This window comes from Melozone crissalis, unplaced genomic scaffold (assembly GCF_028551555.1).
Source record: "Melozone crissalis strain CALT ecotype California unplaced genomic scaffold, PUWL_Pcris_2 ptg000006l_1, whole genome shotgun sequence".
Classification (NCBI taxonomy): Eukaryota; Metazoa; Chordata; class Aves; order Passeriformes; family Passerellidae; genus Melozone; species Melozone crissalis.
Genome location: NW_026535784.1, coordinates 24,291,898 through 24,309,491, shown reverse-complemented (window position 1 = coordinate 24,309,491; position 17,594 = coordinate 24,291,898). Strand labels below are relative to the sequence as shown.

At 39.3% G+C, this 17,594-nt stretch overlaps 1 protein-coding gene across 4 annotated transcripts in view; it reads left to right on the top strand.

Moving 5' to 3' along the window:
• The window catches only part of MTUS1 (microtubule associated scaffold protein 1), an 88,110-nt gene extending 70,560 nt beyond the window's left edge, over window positions 1–17,550 (top strand). For 3 of the 4 annotated variants that reach the window (XM_054295542.1, XM_054295544.1, XM_054295543.1), the window contains 7 exons: window positions 5,208–5,422; window positions 5,940–6,045; window positions 7,038–7,111; window positions 7,216–7,311; window positions 9,821–9,937; window positions 11,139–11,236; window positions 12,038–17,550. In XM_054295542.1, the coding sequence (XP_054151517.1) occupies window positions 5,208–5,422; window positions 5,940–6,045; window positions 7,038–7,111; window positions 7,216–7,311; window positions 9,821–9,937; window positions 11,139–11,236; window positions 12,038–12,254 (923 nt within the window). In that variant the 3' untranslated portion in view covers window positions 12,255–17,550. The remainder of the gene's footprint in view (window positions 1–5,207; window positions 5,423–5,939; window positions 6,046–7,037; window positions 7,112–7,215; window positions 7,312–9,820; window positions 9,938–11,138; window positions 11,237–12,037) is intronic. The other variant, XR_008484383.1, reaches the window with a different exon arrangement.
• Window positions 17,551–17,594: the final 44 nt, after the last annotated feature.

Here is a 17,594-nt window from a genome sequence, read left to right as displayed (position 1 = left end):
TGAAAGCGCAGTAGTTCTGGGAGCCTGGAGCAGCTAAGGATGTCCTGCTTGTTAACTGTTTCTCTTAAGATGCAAGCTAGTACGTAAACTTCTAATTACTCGTTTAATTATGTAAGTAGAAATTGCAAGGGCTGCATATTTCTTGAGAGGTATGAAACTATTCCTCTAAATCAATTGCACTCCACATTGTGTCAGAGCCTCCTTGCAGCCATGCTGGATGTGGTCCAGCTGAGTCCTGCTACAAGATAGCAGGTGCAAAGTTGACTCAGCTGGCGCCAACCTTGGCCCTTTGAACATTTCCATTGGTGAGCGTTTCTGCGTGGCCTGGAGAGGCCTGTGTGTACCCTGGACAGACAGCCAAATGCCAAACCCCTCTCTCTCACCTCCAGCTGCTGTGTGGCAATTGCTAAATGTATTTCCTTCCGAATACCTTTGTGTTCTTTTTTGTTACTAAATTATCTTCAAGATGCTTTGGAAGTTCAGATAGAAGAGACAGTTGTGTTTTACAGTGAATGTGATTCGGTTTTCAGGTTAAGGTGATCTGTAACAATATTTAATAATAGGTAGATGCTTCTTTCACTTATTTGAGACAGGGCCTGACTTGCCACACCTCACAGACTTGCCTGTTTGCCTGCTTGAACATTCTGTCACTTGTAGCGTTCGCAGCACATGGGATGTGAATTTACTTCCCAGCAGAGAATTGAGTGCTTCACGTTATTTATTCAATCATACCTGCTTAAATGTTGCTTAAAGCAGGCTTCTTTGGCTACCTGCCTTGTCTAACTTGCCCAAGAACAAAAATATGCAATGTGGTTTAATGTCCTCTATAATTAGTCTCATTATGGAAGTAACACCAGAAAGAGAATGAAGAGAAACCTGGTCATAAACTTGAAAGCATTTTTGGGAAGAAGAATTTTCAATATTGAGAATCTGCCAATACCATAAATTAATTACTATATAGATATAAATATATATATATTGTAAAGAGAAGGAAATGAGCCTGTCTATAGCAGATTTACTGGTCAAGAGAACATACAGCTTGCAGTGTGAAATACAAGGTTTGAGCAATTAAATGTTAGTGCAGTGTAATATCACGTAGTACTAAATACTTGGGCTTTTTTTGTGGTAATTATCCCCATTTCACATCTCCCACATCTATTAAAATGCTGTCAGTTTACTGTCCTAGTGAACTGTGGTTTAGAATTTCAGACAGTCTAATGCCTTTTCATAAATCATAACTAGGCCAGTGAGTGACTTGGACAATTTTATGAAGATAACTGCTGTTTGCAAACCATTTAATTCAGGGTTCAAAAAATCCATTGTATTTTATCTTAGAGCTATGGTTATGGTAGCTTTAGGGGAATGTAAATTGAAACATGTTTAAGCTAAGCAGTTTAGCCATAAGGGCTGTATTGGATGATGGTTTTATAATTAGAGCAAGAAAAAAAAGTGAAAGGGGATGCACATTTGTAAGGTCTTATCTCTTGGCTACTTTTAGTGAAAATACAAAATAGCTTTCTTGGAGATAGAAAGACAATTTTTGTAGTCCTCTCCTTCAGCTGCAGCCACTGTTGCTGTGGTTTGGATGTGCTGCTGTTGCACTGTGCAGGGAGTTGCCATGTGCCTGGTTCTTCATGCTGCTCTTGCAAGCATTTGTTTTATGATTTTGGCATTTAAAAAGCTTTGTAGTGAAATACCCAAGATGCAAGTGGCTGATGTTAACTACTACAAATAAAGGGTTATTTTATATGTCAAAACCAGCATTTCTGCTCTGAAGATTTGCTGTTACCAAATCTCAGAAACTTTTCATGATTTCTAAAGGTCATGGTTGAATGGAAAAGAATGGGGCTCTTCATTTATAATTAGAGGTGTTAAGAAGCCTAAAACCACAGATTAATCTTGCTCCCTGCTGTACTGATACAGGGACAGACAGTTGTATGATTGGGAAGAGAGGCTGGGACAACCAAGTGGAGGAAAAAATATTAATATTTGGAGGGGGAAAAATGAATTAATGGCTATGCTATATGAATAAAGTGAAAAGATTGCTTCTGGCTGCCAAGTATAGCATTCCATATACACTATCCTTAAAACTGTTTAGTGTTGCAGGTAAAAGGGAGCAAACTTCACAGACAAACAAATAGTGCATCTATTAATCTCTCTGGCTTGATTTTTCCTGAAATGCTGTTGGACCGTTTGTTTCCTCTTGGGTTTTTTTTTTTTTTGCTCAAGGTTTGTGTTCTAAAGATGTGGAATTGTGGAGAAAATCACTTCAAGAAGGGAAAGGAAACACAGTAGTACTGTACAAAAACTCTGAGGTATGCACTTCAGGTATCTCTGAAGTGGACAAGAAGTTGAAATAGATTTGTGTGTTTGCTACTAGAAAAACACATGTTCCAGTTACAAAATTTTTTTTCAAATTTGGCATGAGTTCAGTGAGATTACTCTTCAGTTGAGCAGCAATCAGCTTTGGTTAGCCAGTGGCTAAATGGCCAAATTAAGGAATTTGGGACAAATCATGAAAAAGGCAACTTTCTTAAAAAAAAGCAGAGCAGTCATAAAATACATTATTCAGTCTGCAGAGGGACAGGACTGTGCAAAATACTTGCTGCACCCATTTCAATCTCAAGTATTTAGATAAGCTTTGGTTTATGGGACATCTCATAATTTCAAATTAACAATTCTTTAGTTGGTGTTTTTCCTGAAATCAAGAAAAACCACGGCCAGTTTCTTGCACCACCATGATACTGGGAGCTCCCTGGTTGTGTAGGAGTTCTGCTTCTTGTTTGGATGGCAGGGATATAAGTCAGGCTTGTGATGTGCAAGGAAGCGTTGCAGCCTCCAGCTTTGTGGAGGCCAAGTTACCTTTACGGTAACAACTTTGAACTGCTAGTGCAAGTTTCAAAAGTCTTTTGTTTGCCTTTGTAACATTAGTCCTCTCATAAATCTGAATTGCAAACTGCCTGAAGGGGAACTGATGTGTCTGTTTTCTTTGACAAAGGTGTGGTTTGCTATTTGCTTTTTTTCTGAAGTGCTTTGCATCATCTGAAGCTCTGCGTGCTGACATTTAAAGATAAGGCAATGATAGGCAGCAAATTCCTCTGGCTAACTGGAGGCAAATGAATAGCTCTGGCCTTGCAAATAAGGAATTTGATGCTTCTTCCTCTGTTGGTTATAAATGAAGTGGGTCATTTGAAGCGTTTTGCTGCAGTTACCTCAACTGAGCCATGCAAGTTGCCTGCCTCTCAGCTATGCCCTTACCCTGCTGTAGAAGGTCAGCTCCATCTGCACGTGGTTGGCTGTGTAACATCTCCATTTGGCTTGCTGCCTGGTTCTTGGCATTGTAATACAGTGTCTCCTAACAGTGGTGTTACCTCTTCTCCAAAAATGTGGCAATGCAGAGTATATATATTCAATAACTTTGTGCCATTGCAATGTGGTAGTAGTGTGAAAGCTATTTTTTTTTTTCCCTTTCCCTAAGGGAGCAGTTGTAAGAGAAGTTTCTGAAACGAATAAAGATAGGGGAGCAAAAATTTATTTTGGTGCTGCTGCAGAAGGTAGCAAAAACTGTGAAATCTGCTTGGGTTGCAGAGAATGTTGTGGTAGGTTTCAGTTGAGCCTCTGTTGCATCGTTGCCAATCAGAGAATGAAGAGCTTGGCCTAAATCTGTCCAGATCAGCACATCCTTTGCACAGACCCAGCATAGCTGAGCTTGCTGCTAAGCCTAATTCAGGTAGGCACACATGTAGATTGATTTCCATGCAGTACAGCTCACTCTCTTAACACTTTCTAGTTCCACTGTAGGTTCCAAGTGATGGTAGCAGGGCCAAGATTATTTTCAGTTCCTTTAAAAGAGTATCATCCATCAGGTTATTCACATGCTTTTAATGAGCTGTAGCAAAGAAGAGTAAGACACATGTAACTTGAGGCACTCTGCTGGGGCAGGCTGCTTTCCCTTCAGCTGACCCATTACTACTTTGGGAATCAGTCCCTGAGGATACTGTAATTTATTTATCTTAAGGCTCAAGCACTCTTGTGATGAGAATTTCCTGTACTGCCTGTACAGAAATCCTTGCCTTTTCCCATACTTTTACATAGAGTTTATATTTTCACTGTTTGGGCAGTGTGCCAGTCTGCTGTGAAGTGCATGCATGCATGATTTCTGCCTTTGAGGATCAAGTTAACATTTTAGTTGATTTTTCTCCTAAACAGCCACTCCTCTGACTAATTTATTTTAAACCATGGCACTATAGAGTCTGTATAGAACCTGTTTTGCACAAGGTCAGTGACCACACACTTGGGTTAGAGATGCTGTTTCACCTTGCTTCCAGGCTTTGGGTGCAGCTGGAACTGCATCAGGCATTTGCTGCAGTCATATTAACAGTAGGAGGATGACTCCTCCCATTCCGGCCTGGCTGGCTGGACTTGGACATGCTATATTTCAAACTCAAAAATTAAAGTTGCTAACTTCTGTTTTGCCTTTCAAGCAAGCAGCTGCAAATATGGGGAGACAAACTTAGGCAGCCTTCTTAGCAGACCTGTGTTAATGCAGATGTAAAGAGAGTTGCAGAGCATTTATCTTTTCTTAATACTCTGCACTTTTTGCCCAAAACCATTTTCTGTCTTGCATATTTAAATATCTCATGCATAAACACAAGAAGGTATCTTTCAGATTGGCAGATCTGTATCAGGTCCATGTCAAGCTAGAATTGCTTCTTTGCTGTATGTCTGAGTATGGGTGTCATTAAACTTACAGTTTTCAGGAAATCAGGACTTTCAAATTTAGCTAAGTGGTTTCTATGTCAAAAAGTGAAGTACTCTGACAAATATTCTACTGAATGGGATCAAATAAGGTAAAGTAGCAAATACAATTAATTTTTTTATTGGAGCTCTTCAGTGTCCCTCATGAGACATTCCTCCTTCCATGTCATGTCAATCTGCCACACAACAGTGCTTTTTATGTGGGCTCCTGGCTTAGCTGGGTTCAATTCATTCTCAGCCTAAGAAACATGGAATTTGATAGTTTTGTGAAGATCTGTTCATGTGTCCTTGGAGGCACACATTTAATGGATAAATCATCTTTGTCTTTGTATATAACCATGTTGCTGTGTAATGTGTTCACCGTTTTTAATACCTGTAAATGAAGATGTGACTTTTGTATTGAACTTGATCCAATTCCTTTCTTTTTTTTTTTCTTTTGACATCTTCAGTAACCACTTCTGCAGCTTGTGAGAAATTGGAAAGAGACAGGAATGAACTGCAAATTGCTTATGAAGGGTATTTGCAGAAGTTAAACCAGAAACATAATGATGACTTAGCTGAGGTGGAGGAGAAGCTTAAACAGTTTTACACTGCAGAATGTGAGAAACTCCGAAGTATCTGCATTGAGGAAGCTGAAAAGTATAAAGCCCAACTCCAGGAGCAGGTTTGTATCACTCAAAGTAGAAAAGTTCTCTAGCAACTGCTTTCTGCTACAAATGAGTCTTCAGAGAATCCTGGGTTTTGCTAATAACAGTTATTTAATGTGAAATTCCACTTCATTGCAGCAATAAAAAATACTACCACACTAAGCTGTGCAGATCTTGGGCTTATGTTTAAATGTGGTGGAGATTGGTTGTGTTCTGCCAGCTTAAGTTATTTCTAGAGCTCCATGGGCTATTTGGGTCAGCTTGAGTTTTAAGATTTCTAGAAACACATCTGCCCTCTGACGTTGCTTTGCAACTCAATGCTTGTGAGAGATGGACACGTTTTACTCTGGTAGTGGTAAACTGTAAGGCATCATTCTCATTTATTAAGCCTTGTACATGGCTTAGCTTCTTTTGAATCCTGCTAGACCATTTTAAATGTACTTGACATAGTGCGTAAAGCCATTGAAACAATGCTTTAAACAAGGGTTAAGTTGATACATGTAAGGGGAGAGAAATCATGTTGTCATATTGCAGGTGGACAATTTAAATACCACACATGAAAGCTTTAAGCTGGAACTTGAAAACAGGCACTCAGAAAAAGTAGAGGAGCTGAAAAAGGAGTATGAATCCTCTTTTTCAGGCAAGTATTTTGTATTTAAGTACGTATGCTATAGTACTGCTAGTCACAAACAAAAGTATTCAGGTGTTTTGATCATTGTGTCCACTTTGCTGTTCTTTGTTTAATTTTTAAAAACATTGGCTGAATTCCTTCTGTTGGCACTGACAAGTCTTATTTTACATACAGCAAAAACCATGATGCCGTTGTAGTTGAATGAAACTTTATAAACACTTTAAGTGAAAGTGACTTTTTCTTGCAGTAAAAGACGCCTGAATTGCCCTCAAAAATCTCAAGTGACTGAATAATTCCTCCCATCCCCTGGTTCTGTAAGGAGCACCTCAGAACTAAAAATGAGGATGAGTAGGGTGGTGTGATTTCCATAATGACATGGATATGCTAAGAAATATCCTACACTGTGTACTGTACACTGTGGCAGAGGTGTTTTTCAGGGAGGGGGTGGTGACGTGCTCAGGTTTAAATGATATTGTGTCTCATTGATTTAAGGGATGATGATTTCCATACTCCTTCCACTCCACTTGAGAGCTGAGTTTTCAGTGATACTTTTTTGTCTTGAAGACTGGTCATGCTTTTATTGCTTTCAAAGAGCAAACTCCTTTGCATGGCATCCAAAGTAGGAAAATAAACGTTTTTTTAGAAGTTTCAATTTCAACAATTTCAATTTTTGCTTTGTTTTCTTCCATAAACTCAACTTGTGTCAGATGTGACCAGTGCTTAGTAAACCCATTTGTTGCATGCAGATAAATGTTCCCAAAACTGACAGGCTGTTTGCTAATGAAATGGATATGTGAGAGGACAATCAGCAAATCTGAAGTAGGAATAAATCTGATACTTCATAAATGCTTTGCATCAGTTAATGATAAATGTTCCGTGTTGCCATCAACTGTATCTATGCATATATTTGTAGGCTGGCTCTTCAAGCTGTTTATTTTCAAAAAGAATTTTCTTTCATGCCTTATGTGATATTAAAAATCTGCAAAAATAATTTGTTTTAGAGCTCAAGAGTACCCATGAATCTGAAAGGAAGTCGCTTGAAGATTCCTTCAAAGAGAAGCAGGAGTTGCTGGAGGTTTGTTAAGGGCTGGGTGCATTGCAACAATTTAAAACTTGAAAAGCAGTTTGGATATATGCACTGAATTCTTGGCCTAATGATACAATATATTTACATTTCAGAAGAAAATCGATGAACTAAAAAGTGAAAACAACTCTCTGAGTGAGAAGCTGAAATTAGAAGAACAAAAACAAATAGCCAAAGAAAAAGCCAATCTCGTAAGTCTTGATCTTCCACAGTAATGTGGATGAACAGATCTTGCCTGGGTTTATTTTATTGCATAATGCAAAAAATTTGCAGTGAAGCCTGATAGGGGTCCCATACTTAGTAATACTTTTTTGTAAATGGCTCATCAGCCAGACATTTTTCACAAGCACTGTGATGCTGTGTATTAACTTTACCATTATAATTCTATAAAGCTGTTGAGTGTCAAAGTCAGAGGTGTAAATAATAGCCTACCTAAGCTGAACTGAAGACCCGTGTGTGTACAGGAGTTGTACCACAGCATTTTTGTGCACAGTCAGTAACTGCTCTACCAGTGCTATGATCAGTGTGGGCTTGCATCACTACTGCAAAGCTCATTTCTAATGCATTTATTCAAATGTTGATTCTTACTTTTTGCCGATATATCCTTCAAAGAAACTTTTATTTTGTCCTGCCTTTCCTCCCAAGGCTGCTATTGCCTCTGATATTGCTTCTTTCCTGGGAGAGAAATGTGTTCTGAGAGAAAGTTTTTTAATGCACTGGGTGGTGGGGCTTAGACACAAACATGCTTATCTTTCTGGTTACTCAGAAGTAAGTGGAATACCAGTAGTATTGTTTATTCCACAAAGACAAATTCCATGCTTAAAGCCTCACTTAGGATGCCTCTAGTGGAAGTTGCCCTAGTTTTCACTGGAATTTGTTCTGTATTGTTTTCTCTTATTGCTTATTCTAGTAGCAGGACATAGCTGCCACAAGATCTGAAACCACAGTATGTTGCTGTGGCAGTGGGAGTTTGAGCTGTAATTCCACAGGCACGCTCAGATGTTGCCTAAATTAAAGGAGCAATAGTCAAGTGCCTTTACACTGCAAATGTGCTTTGTGCTTTCCTGGCAGCATAAGATGCTTGATAAGCTTGAGACTTGTCTTTGGAAAAGCACCAGTTTGACTCAGCATACTCTTCTGTACTAAGCACTAATTCTGCAGTATTGGAATTCCCAATAGCCCTTTGAAGAGAGAGATGTATTTCCACCTCTCTGGTATCATTTAGGTAGTGTCACTTGATATTCCCAGGTTTTTGCTAAAAGATGTAGGCCTTTCACTCTTTTTATTTGCCTGTGTGTTCTCCTCTGAGCAGCTAATGTGGAGGCTCACACTTGACTTTAAAAACACATTTTAAGACCCCTGGACTTGAGAGAAAGAAAATAAAGTGAATATTGAACATACTGTAACATTTCAGCTTTTCAGGATTGCTTTCCTTGTTAGCTCCTAGATTCCATGTCAAAGTCACAAAACAGGAACAGATTGTCTGCTGTCTTCACTGAGGCAGCACAGCATGCTTCACCCTCACACAGCATGCTTCACCCTCACACTGACTTCTCAAAAGTTAAACAAGAACCACTACTGCAACAGGCCTTAAAAACAAGCAGGAGAATGACCTAGGTGATGGAGCCCCTATTACTTGTGACCTGTGCTGGCCCTGTGCTTGTGGGCCCACACCCCACAAGGCTGCAGGCACTGCCCTCCTGTCTGAGGTTTGTGGTGTGGCAGTGAAGCTGTCACTCAGTGCAGTGCACCTGTGTTCTTACCCAAATGCACTGAAACAAGTTTTGTTTGATTTTGAAGATAAACTTAGTTACACAACATGATTAATCATTGATTGAGTTCAGCTCATGTTCCGTTCTCACTATCTGGAAGTGGACTCAGACTTGCTCTATTTTCCCTTTTTTTGGCTGTGACTGCCTTGAAATGCAATCTGTTTTACTCTGCAGTGTTTGAATGGTTTCTTACTCTGGAAAACAGGTCCTTGAGGCAGCCACATCTTACCCTGCTGCGGCCTCCTCCTGATCTCCCTTCCACCTCCCAGAAAACAATACAAAAAGGAAAACTAAAAAAGTCCTAACTTGCTATATTGTAGATAAGTTATGGATGTGTACCAAGGCAAAATTTTTATGTATAGTTGCATTTTCAGGCTTCAGAAGAAGGTAAAGCTGAAAACTTTCAATTTCTGCTTATGAAAGCTACTTTCAGACTCAAACCAGGGAACATAAGCTACAGTCAAGTTCAGAACTTAAACTTCTGGTGCTTTTTTGAAGTATTCCAGTGCCTGAAAACTCTTCAAATGTTTACTCTAATTATCTCTTGGGATGGGTTATGAGTAATATGAAATAGATTTTGGAACTCCTAGCCTTAAGGCCTTTGGACACTCCTGTGAAACAAGTTTTGCTGTGACAGCATTCATGCCTTCCTTTGACTCACAAGAGTTTTTCATGTCTGTGCATTAAGTGTTTTCTGAACAACTTCTGATGAAGCAACTGCAACTGTCCACCTACCCTGAAGGACAAACAAAAAACAAGGAGAAAGTGATATCAGATCTTGTTATTTATTCTAGTGTTTGACTTGATTTCACTTAGAACAAGTAACTCGTTACCTTAATTATTTCCTTGTTTTTTCAGAATAGCAGAGAAACATCTAAATTATTCCTGAAATTCAGGATACTAAGCAAACTCTCTGGCAATCTTTCAGAAAAACCCACAGATTATGTACCTGGAACAGGAGCTGGAAAGTTTGAAAGCAGTGCTGGAGATCAAGAATGAGAAACTCCATCAGCAGGACATAAAGCTAATGAAGATGGAAAAGCTGGTGAGCATTCCTTGGGTCTGGCATGCTGGGGCTGTGTCTCTGACTTGTGTTCCTATAATGAACTTGGGCTGGACAGACTTACATGCAAGAATTAATAGTTTTTGTTTAAAAGGAAACAGGAATTCATGATGGGACATGCTCACGTTGCAGGTACAGTTTTGGGATATATATCAAGAGGCAAACAAAAAAATGACCCGATGCTCTAAATGACCTTTTAATGTCTTAAGACAACTACTGGTTTGCATAACTATTGCTATGTTAGTACAGTTATCTGGGAGCCTCTTCCCCTAAAGAACAGAATCCTTACCTGCTACGTTGCTCAAGTGGTATGGAAGATAGATTGCAGTGTCAGGAATACATTAGGAAGGAAATGATCCTAATTTAACAAGAAGGGATCAAATATTAAATGGAGTAAGTCTTGATTAGCTTAGGCCAATCATTTTACCTGTTAAGCTGTTTGTTTAGCTGTGTGACTGTCTCTTTGACCTGTGTGTAATTCCACATGAAAATTCAATTTCAGAGGCAGGACTTGTAATCCCTTAGCATGCTGTTATTTGTGACAGGACAGAGTCCTTCTCCTGGGTGGGGCCTTTGAACACTGTTGTAATACTTGCTTAAGCAAGACTTTAATGAGGAAGTATAGAAAGAGGTTTGGACACAAAGGAACACATTGATGTCAGTTGTTCAGTATTGTGCAGCAGTGTATGTTACTCTAGTCTGCAATTACTGGCAAATTGCTAGCAAACCTTCATCTTTTCCAACAGACACTGGCCTCAGTGTGAAAGGCCTTGGACCATGCAACCACTTAATCAGTTTTTCCTTTTATTTTTTATAACGTCCTCCAGCAGTGATGCGGAATCAGAAGAGCAATAGGGAAATCTGTTTTTCAGGGGAACTCTTGAATTTGTCATGTTATTTCTAGACAGTCTTCTGTCTAGAAAGGTACTACAGTGTCTAAAACTGCCCATCACTGGCAGAAATTACTGGAATGTGCTGGTTAACAGCAATCCTCCTTGTTGGCATCTCATCAGCACTAGTGGCCAAGCGCCAGTGTTATGCAGGGATAAGCTAAGTAGGATGTTTCTGTGTGTACTGTAACAAGCTCTGCAAACTACAGATTGCCAACATCTCTGATAGCTCAGTCAGAAGCTTGATGAGTGCACGTATGGGTTTTATTTCAAACTGTGACCTTCTTTCCAAGGTGGAGAACAACACAATCTTAATGGATAAATTAAAGAAGGTTCAGCAAGAAAATGAAGAATTAAAAGCTCGGATGGACAAACATATGGAGCTTTCAAGGTGAAAAATATCTGTGGGCATTTAGATGCCTTTAATCAGGGGGAAGGGGTTCCTGTGACAAGAAAGAAAATTCTCTTGAAGTATTGGTGAATACAGTTTTTTAGTACTCTGTGAAAGAACACATCCATTTCTTCCCCACTTGTATCTCTACAAATGTGCATTCCTTTCTACAGTTAACAAGCAGGAACATTTTGAAAGGGGATAAAGGTTTAGTATGTTCTTAGTACTCCAGTATTTTAAGGAAGAAAAAGCAACTCAGAAATACCATCATACAAAGATTGACCTTTTTAAGTACTACTGGCTTGTAAGCTAGACTTAGGTCATACTTATAACCACTTCAGTGAGTGATCTGTCCCCAGTTTAGATCAGTGTGGTTTATTTAGCAGTAACAGTAATATTTAACATGAATAAAACAGGTCTGAGCTCCTCCTAGCGGTTGCTTAAATGGATGGCCAGACTCTTCTGGTGTGAAGAAATCTGGAGCTTCCATGTTGAGCTGAGCCTGCAACAAGACCCAAAGGCTCCAGCCCAGCTGTTTAAAAGCATGTGTTGTTTAAAGCCTCACTTTTCTGATGCTTTTTCTGGTCCTTATGGATGTTTCTTACTGGGACTTTCTCCTGCTTTCTGCAAGCTACCAGTTTAAATATAGCTAGAATGAGAACATGCTCAGTCCTCCAGTTAAAGCTGGAATTCAGTTGTGAGCCAAGCAAAGGCTTATGCACTTTCAAACCTTTCTTTAAGTTTTAATACTGCAGCCTCTAAGTTGGATTATATGTTCTGATGTAAATCTTCCATTTGCAGGCAACTTTCTACAGAGCAAGCTGTTTTACAGGAGTCACTAGAGAAAGAATCAAAAGTAAACAAACGCCTGTCAATGGAAAATGAAGAACTTTTGTGGAAGTTGCACAATGGTGATCTATGCAGCCCAAGAAAGCTATCTCCCAGTTCTTCATCTGTGCCTCTTCAGTCCCCACGAAATTCTGGTAACTTCTCTAGTCCTGCAGTGTCACCAAGATGACATCTCTTGAGAGAAAGAGGGGCCTGCATTTCATTTCTGATCTGCAGAACCTTTCCTAACTTTTAATCACAGGAGCAAGAGCTATATTAGCAGCCTATGACAACTGAACATAACTGGAAACTATGTGTTGCAAAAACAGCGATAGGAGACTGTGAATATGGGAGTAAGACATTCACTCCTCCCAAAAAGACTTATGACCTCTATGGACATCGTTGCACAAAGCACTTATAGAGCAAGGAAAGACTTGTTTGTTGCCTTCTCACCTAACCATAAGAAGAAGCTCAGGGGCTTAGAGATAAAGATCACAACCTTTATAATATGTTCCTTATCACCGACACTTTTTTAAGGCTGTGTGTGTGCGTGTGTGTGTGCCGTGGATGGAGTGGGTGTAACACACTGTGCGTGTGTCTAATGCTGCCTTCTTTGCTGTGTACGTAATAAAGGATAAAAGCTGAAGCCTATACATTGACATGTACTTCCTTGGTACTGCTCTCAGTATGCATGCTTAACAGAGTACCCTTGCCTGGGAATGAGGAGAAACTGCCACTGGTACTGCAAGGTAATTTCCTTCATCATTCTGGCTGGTAAAAAAATGCCATGAAGACCTCTGTCAACTGACTTATTAGTCTTGGCCAACCCGAGTATGCAACTTTGAATTCATTTTAAAAACAAAATGAATTGCGGCCATATTTTGCGTGGGTTCTTGGTTTCATGTCCATGCACAACTCTGCCATTTATGAGGACTTTTTCTGCAGAGTGCAATGGATTTTGGATTTGAAGTCAACAGGGTTGTAGTCAGAACCACAGTAACCCCTAAAGGTCAGAAGTTCTTAGCTGAGTGGCAAGTTTAGAAGCCTAGACCTGGCATCTTACCTGCTGAAAAGGAGGCACTGATTTCCCCAAAATAGTATGTCTGTTCCTGAGGATAAACAAGATGTAGATTTGAAAGCCAAAGAGAAATGTAGTAATTGTAACTAGGTGCACTCTTAATTCAGTTCTCAAGAAGATTAAGTAATTTGTGAATTCCAATGTAGCTGGTGACACACCTTGCCTTTTTAAGCGTTAGCATTTGTATTAACTTTCCTCAGGGTTGGCTAAATTCACCTGAGGATGAGGTGGGATCTGTGTAGTTTACCTTGCTAATTCTGCCATACTTTCCCTCTTAGACTGCAGGATATTGGTGTTTTGACAGTTCATCAGGTGAAAAATCCTGTTCAAGAGATTCTGTAGAGTAGGGGAAAAAGTTGTCCTGGCTGCTGGAACTGGAGGATGAGAGTGTCAGCATTTCTGGAAATACCACATGCTGAGTTTCGGCTTCAGCAGGGTAATTGGATAGCTTGCTCCACCCTAGATCAGACCTGTTTAAGATGACTGCTCCGTACCTACTAAAACAGGTTCAGCTTCAGATTAGTCTTAGAAAATACTACTGATGCTTAGAGTAGCTTGGGCTTCACAGCAGGGCCACGACATTGTTACACTGCTGGTTACCTAATGCTGCTAGCTGGCTGAGTTTCCCTGACTTTTTCAGTAGCTTGGGGACAGGAATCAAGGGCATGGGAAAGCATTTAGGGAACTCAACTGGAGAACCACTTCAAAGTATTTTACCTAAGACTTGCAAAATCTTGGCTAATAATGAGGAGCACAGACATAGAAACAACACTGTTAACAGTGCTCATACAGTAAGTAAATTTGTAATATATTTAAACTTGTGATTGACTCTTTCACCATTAAATTTACTTAAACCTCTCATAATGTACAAGTTAAGGGTGCCATTCCTAGGGAACATTATGCTTTCTTTTAAACCTTTCTAGGGCACTGTACATACCACTCATTAGTGGTGTCAGTACTTAAAATGTTTACTAGGAGGTTCAAATTTGACTATGAAAATCCTATGTTGGCTACAACTTGGCTTTAAGTATGTCTCAGAACATTCTTTCTACGGTCAAAGAGATTTGATTGCATGTATTTCAGCTGAATGCTTTACAATATTTTCTACCAACTGAAGGATTTTTCTTCTGCTTATGTTAGTCAAAGGATCTTTAATCTAAGGAGGAACATTTTTCCATTTACTAAAAACTCTTGCTATCTGCTCTGCACAGCAGAACCGCAATGGTGAAGCTTCATGGCACAAATTACTCAGCTATCCTTAGAAAATTTCCCCTTGTTCCTCCACTTAGATGTATGGGTAGAAGATATATGGGTAGGGTAGGTACCTGCCTAGCTGTGGGTAGGTAGGAGATCTATGGAGGTTGCTTGTGATTCTTCAGAACATTCTGTAGGTGAGAAAAGCCCCAGTTAGAGGTCAGCAGTGTAACAGGTCCTGTCACAAGGACACTTACCCAGCCACCAGTAAGAACTTTATTACTTCAGTTGCAGTGTAATGCCTCAAATAAAACATGCAAGCAGATTGCACAAAGATATTTGAAGGTTAAATATGGCATAGCCTTTCCTGTACCAAGAGCAGGGAAAGCTTTTCCAGGCTGCCCTACAAGAAAAGTAAGTATGGTATAGTGGATAATACAAAGACTGTTAATTTGTTGATAATTTACCTCCACAGTACAGGTGACTCTTCATGTCTAAACTGCTTGCAAGTAGACTCTTTAATGCTTTTATGAAGAAATGAAGGCTGCTTATGTGTAGAAATCAGATAACAGAAATACCTGTTTAGCGTTTGTCCTGTTGGTCTCAAAGAATTAAATAATTCTGCTAATCTGTAAATACTGTTTCAATGTTTTTCTCTGTTTGAGTATTAGTATTTCAAGTTTAACTTAAGTACCATGTGTTAGTAAAGACTGTTCAATCCGGTAACTTTTACATATTTGGGATTTTTAGCATAAGGTTTCTTCAGGAAAAGCTAGAAACCTGCTCATCATCATAAGCCAAAGGTCAAGCAATTGAACAAGTGATTTTCTTCAGATATCCAACTTCACTCTCCAACTTCACAGTTCCAGCTCTAATGATGGGTTTCAGAGGAAGCTATGGTGACATTTAACAGCTCTACCACATAGTTTGTTACCATTCAAAGTATTCATAGTATGGTTCACCTTCAATGCTTTTCTCTGAAGGTTATTGTATGAGTTGTACTGTATTTTTTATAAAAGTTGAAGTGAATCATTTCCTTGAGCTAAGTCTTGATGTTTCTCATTGCTAAGACCAAAGACACTTCCATGTACACTGGTGTCATGCAATTCATGCATGAAATTCCTTCTAGACAGTAACCAACCACTGATCTTGTCTGACAGCCAGGAAATCATTTAGGGCTGAGCTGCAGCTAAAAAGGTCACCATAAAGTTGGGATAACCACTGAACCCTGAAGAAAAAAATACCTTCTGACCACTGCTGCTGCCTTGCCTTAGAAGAGCAGTGACACAGGTATGGAAATGGAAATAACAGCAGCAGCAGCTTTAGGCTTGTAACTTTGACAAGTCACATTTTATTTTCCAGGCCTCATTCTCTTCCCCTGTCACTGTTCATTTAGGTGGAAATGTGCAATAAACTGATCAATGTACCATCAGCTCTGCCCAAGAGGCATTTGGTAAAATAAAAAGTGTGTAAAATACATAGTAAAAGAATTCTCATAGTTTTCAATTACAAGAATTATTCTCATTCTTGGTGGGAGGACAAGGACAGAAAGGATGTAACACCCACCAAAACTCTTCCTTAGAGGCTCTGCTTCTGTATCAGTCTTGAGACCTGCACATGATGGTTAGGCATAACCATTACACCCCAGGGCACTACTCAAGCAATGGAATTCCACCGTCTTTTCCAGCCAAACTGTCACCAAGGAAGTGATGCCTCCACTGTGCTGTTGAACAAGGGTGGGCAGGTGACATGATCTCCCACTTCCCAGATACTTTGAGAAGGAAATAAATTGTTGAATTATAGGCTCAAATTCACTTTGAAATTCAAAAAGCTGGCACAACTCCTTTAGTTCAAAGGGAAAGACATTGTTCTGAGGAATGAAAATGCTAAAAAGGAATTAACACATTGCACAGCCTCATCTAGAAGGTCAAAGATTGTTAATTTGGTCAGAATTAAAAAAAACACCTGATAAAAGGACATTTTTCCCTAAAAAAAATAGTACAAGACCCTTTATAGGTATTACTATGAAATTGTATAACCTACTTAGTCTTTTGGATTACAGTGTAATGTTCTTGACACATTTTAACAGATTAACCTCACCTCTTACACCTTCAAAGTCAGTTCTATTGCATGCTGCTTTAATTTTTTTTTAAGCTATCTTATTTTCAGAGGCCAGAGATAAAAAAAAGTTCCTGGGGGATGTTCCCCATGTAGGCTATTACATGAGATCTGCATGGAACCATTTCAGTCTTTACCATGGGGGTATTTCTCTTAACAGTTAAACTGGTTTAGGTTCCTGCATGCTGAAGAAAAGGCATTCAGCAAACTTGTCTAATGTTTTCATTAGCTACTCTACTAATCAGATCATTGATTTTATTGGGAAGCTGCCATTTCTACATTAGCACTTAGAGCTGCCACTGTTCCAAACAGTGCTGCACACATCTGCTCAAAGGTCTGAATTAGCTGGAGCACAGGGCTACCTCAGGCCTTCAGTAGAAGAAAGTTTCAGGAATTCCAAACTCAGGCTGAAACAGAGGGAAGTGTGTGACCAAGGGACCAGTTCCTGCTTTGCTTCCTTGTCTGTTCAGAATAAGCTGGTTTTCACTTGCCTTGTAAGTAACATGGCTTGCATTAAATATTTTTTGTCATTTCACTACTAAGGAGTGGGTTTGTATTTAAAGTTCTAGCCCACATAAAGATGGTGCTTGAGACTGAGAAAAAAAACCAAACATTGCCAAAATGTCCAACAATGTTGTTATCAAGTTCTTCTCCTCTGGCAAGCTCTTTCTTTGTACTGGTAACTGAACCCAGGGTGAGAAAGACAGTGGCTTATTTATCCAGGTATAGTTCTGTGTAAATGAAAATATCTTTCCTTTTCTCCTAAGTAAATTAATACAATGAAGTTGAACTTGCTATTAACCTAAGAGGAAATTCTCCTGTAAAACTGAACATTATTCTAATGTTTGCTTTTTTTGCCTTTTTTTTGTTCTGTAAATGCTAATATATAAATAAATGCAAGTTTTACCTTTAGCAACCATAATTTGCTACATAATTTACTAAACACCAGACATCTAAAGAGAAGTGAACTATTAAGTAAGCTTCATGTTGTAAGGGTGTAAGAATGCAGCAACATGAGGAAAATCGAGCATACCCAACTACTTACAAGTCTCTTGAGATATTAAATATATATTAAGGTCCTAGAGGGTATTCATCTTCACCTGGAGAGAAAATTTTGTGTCTGTCTTTACACACATATGA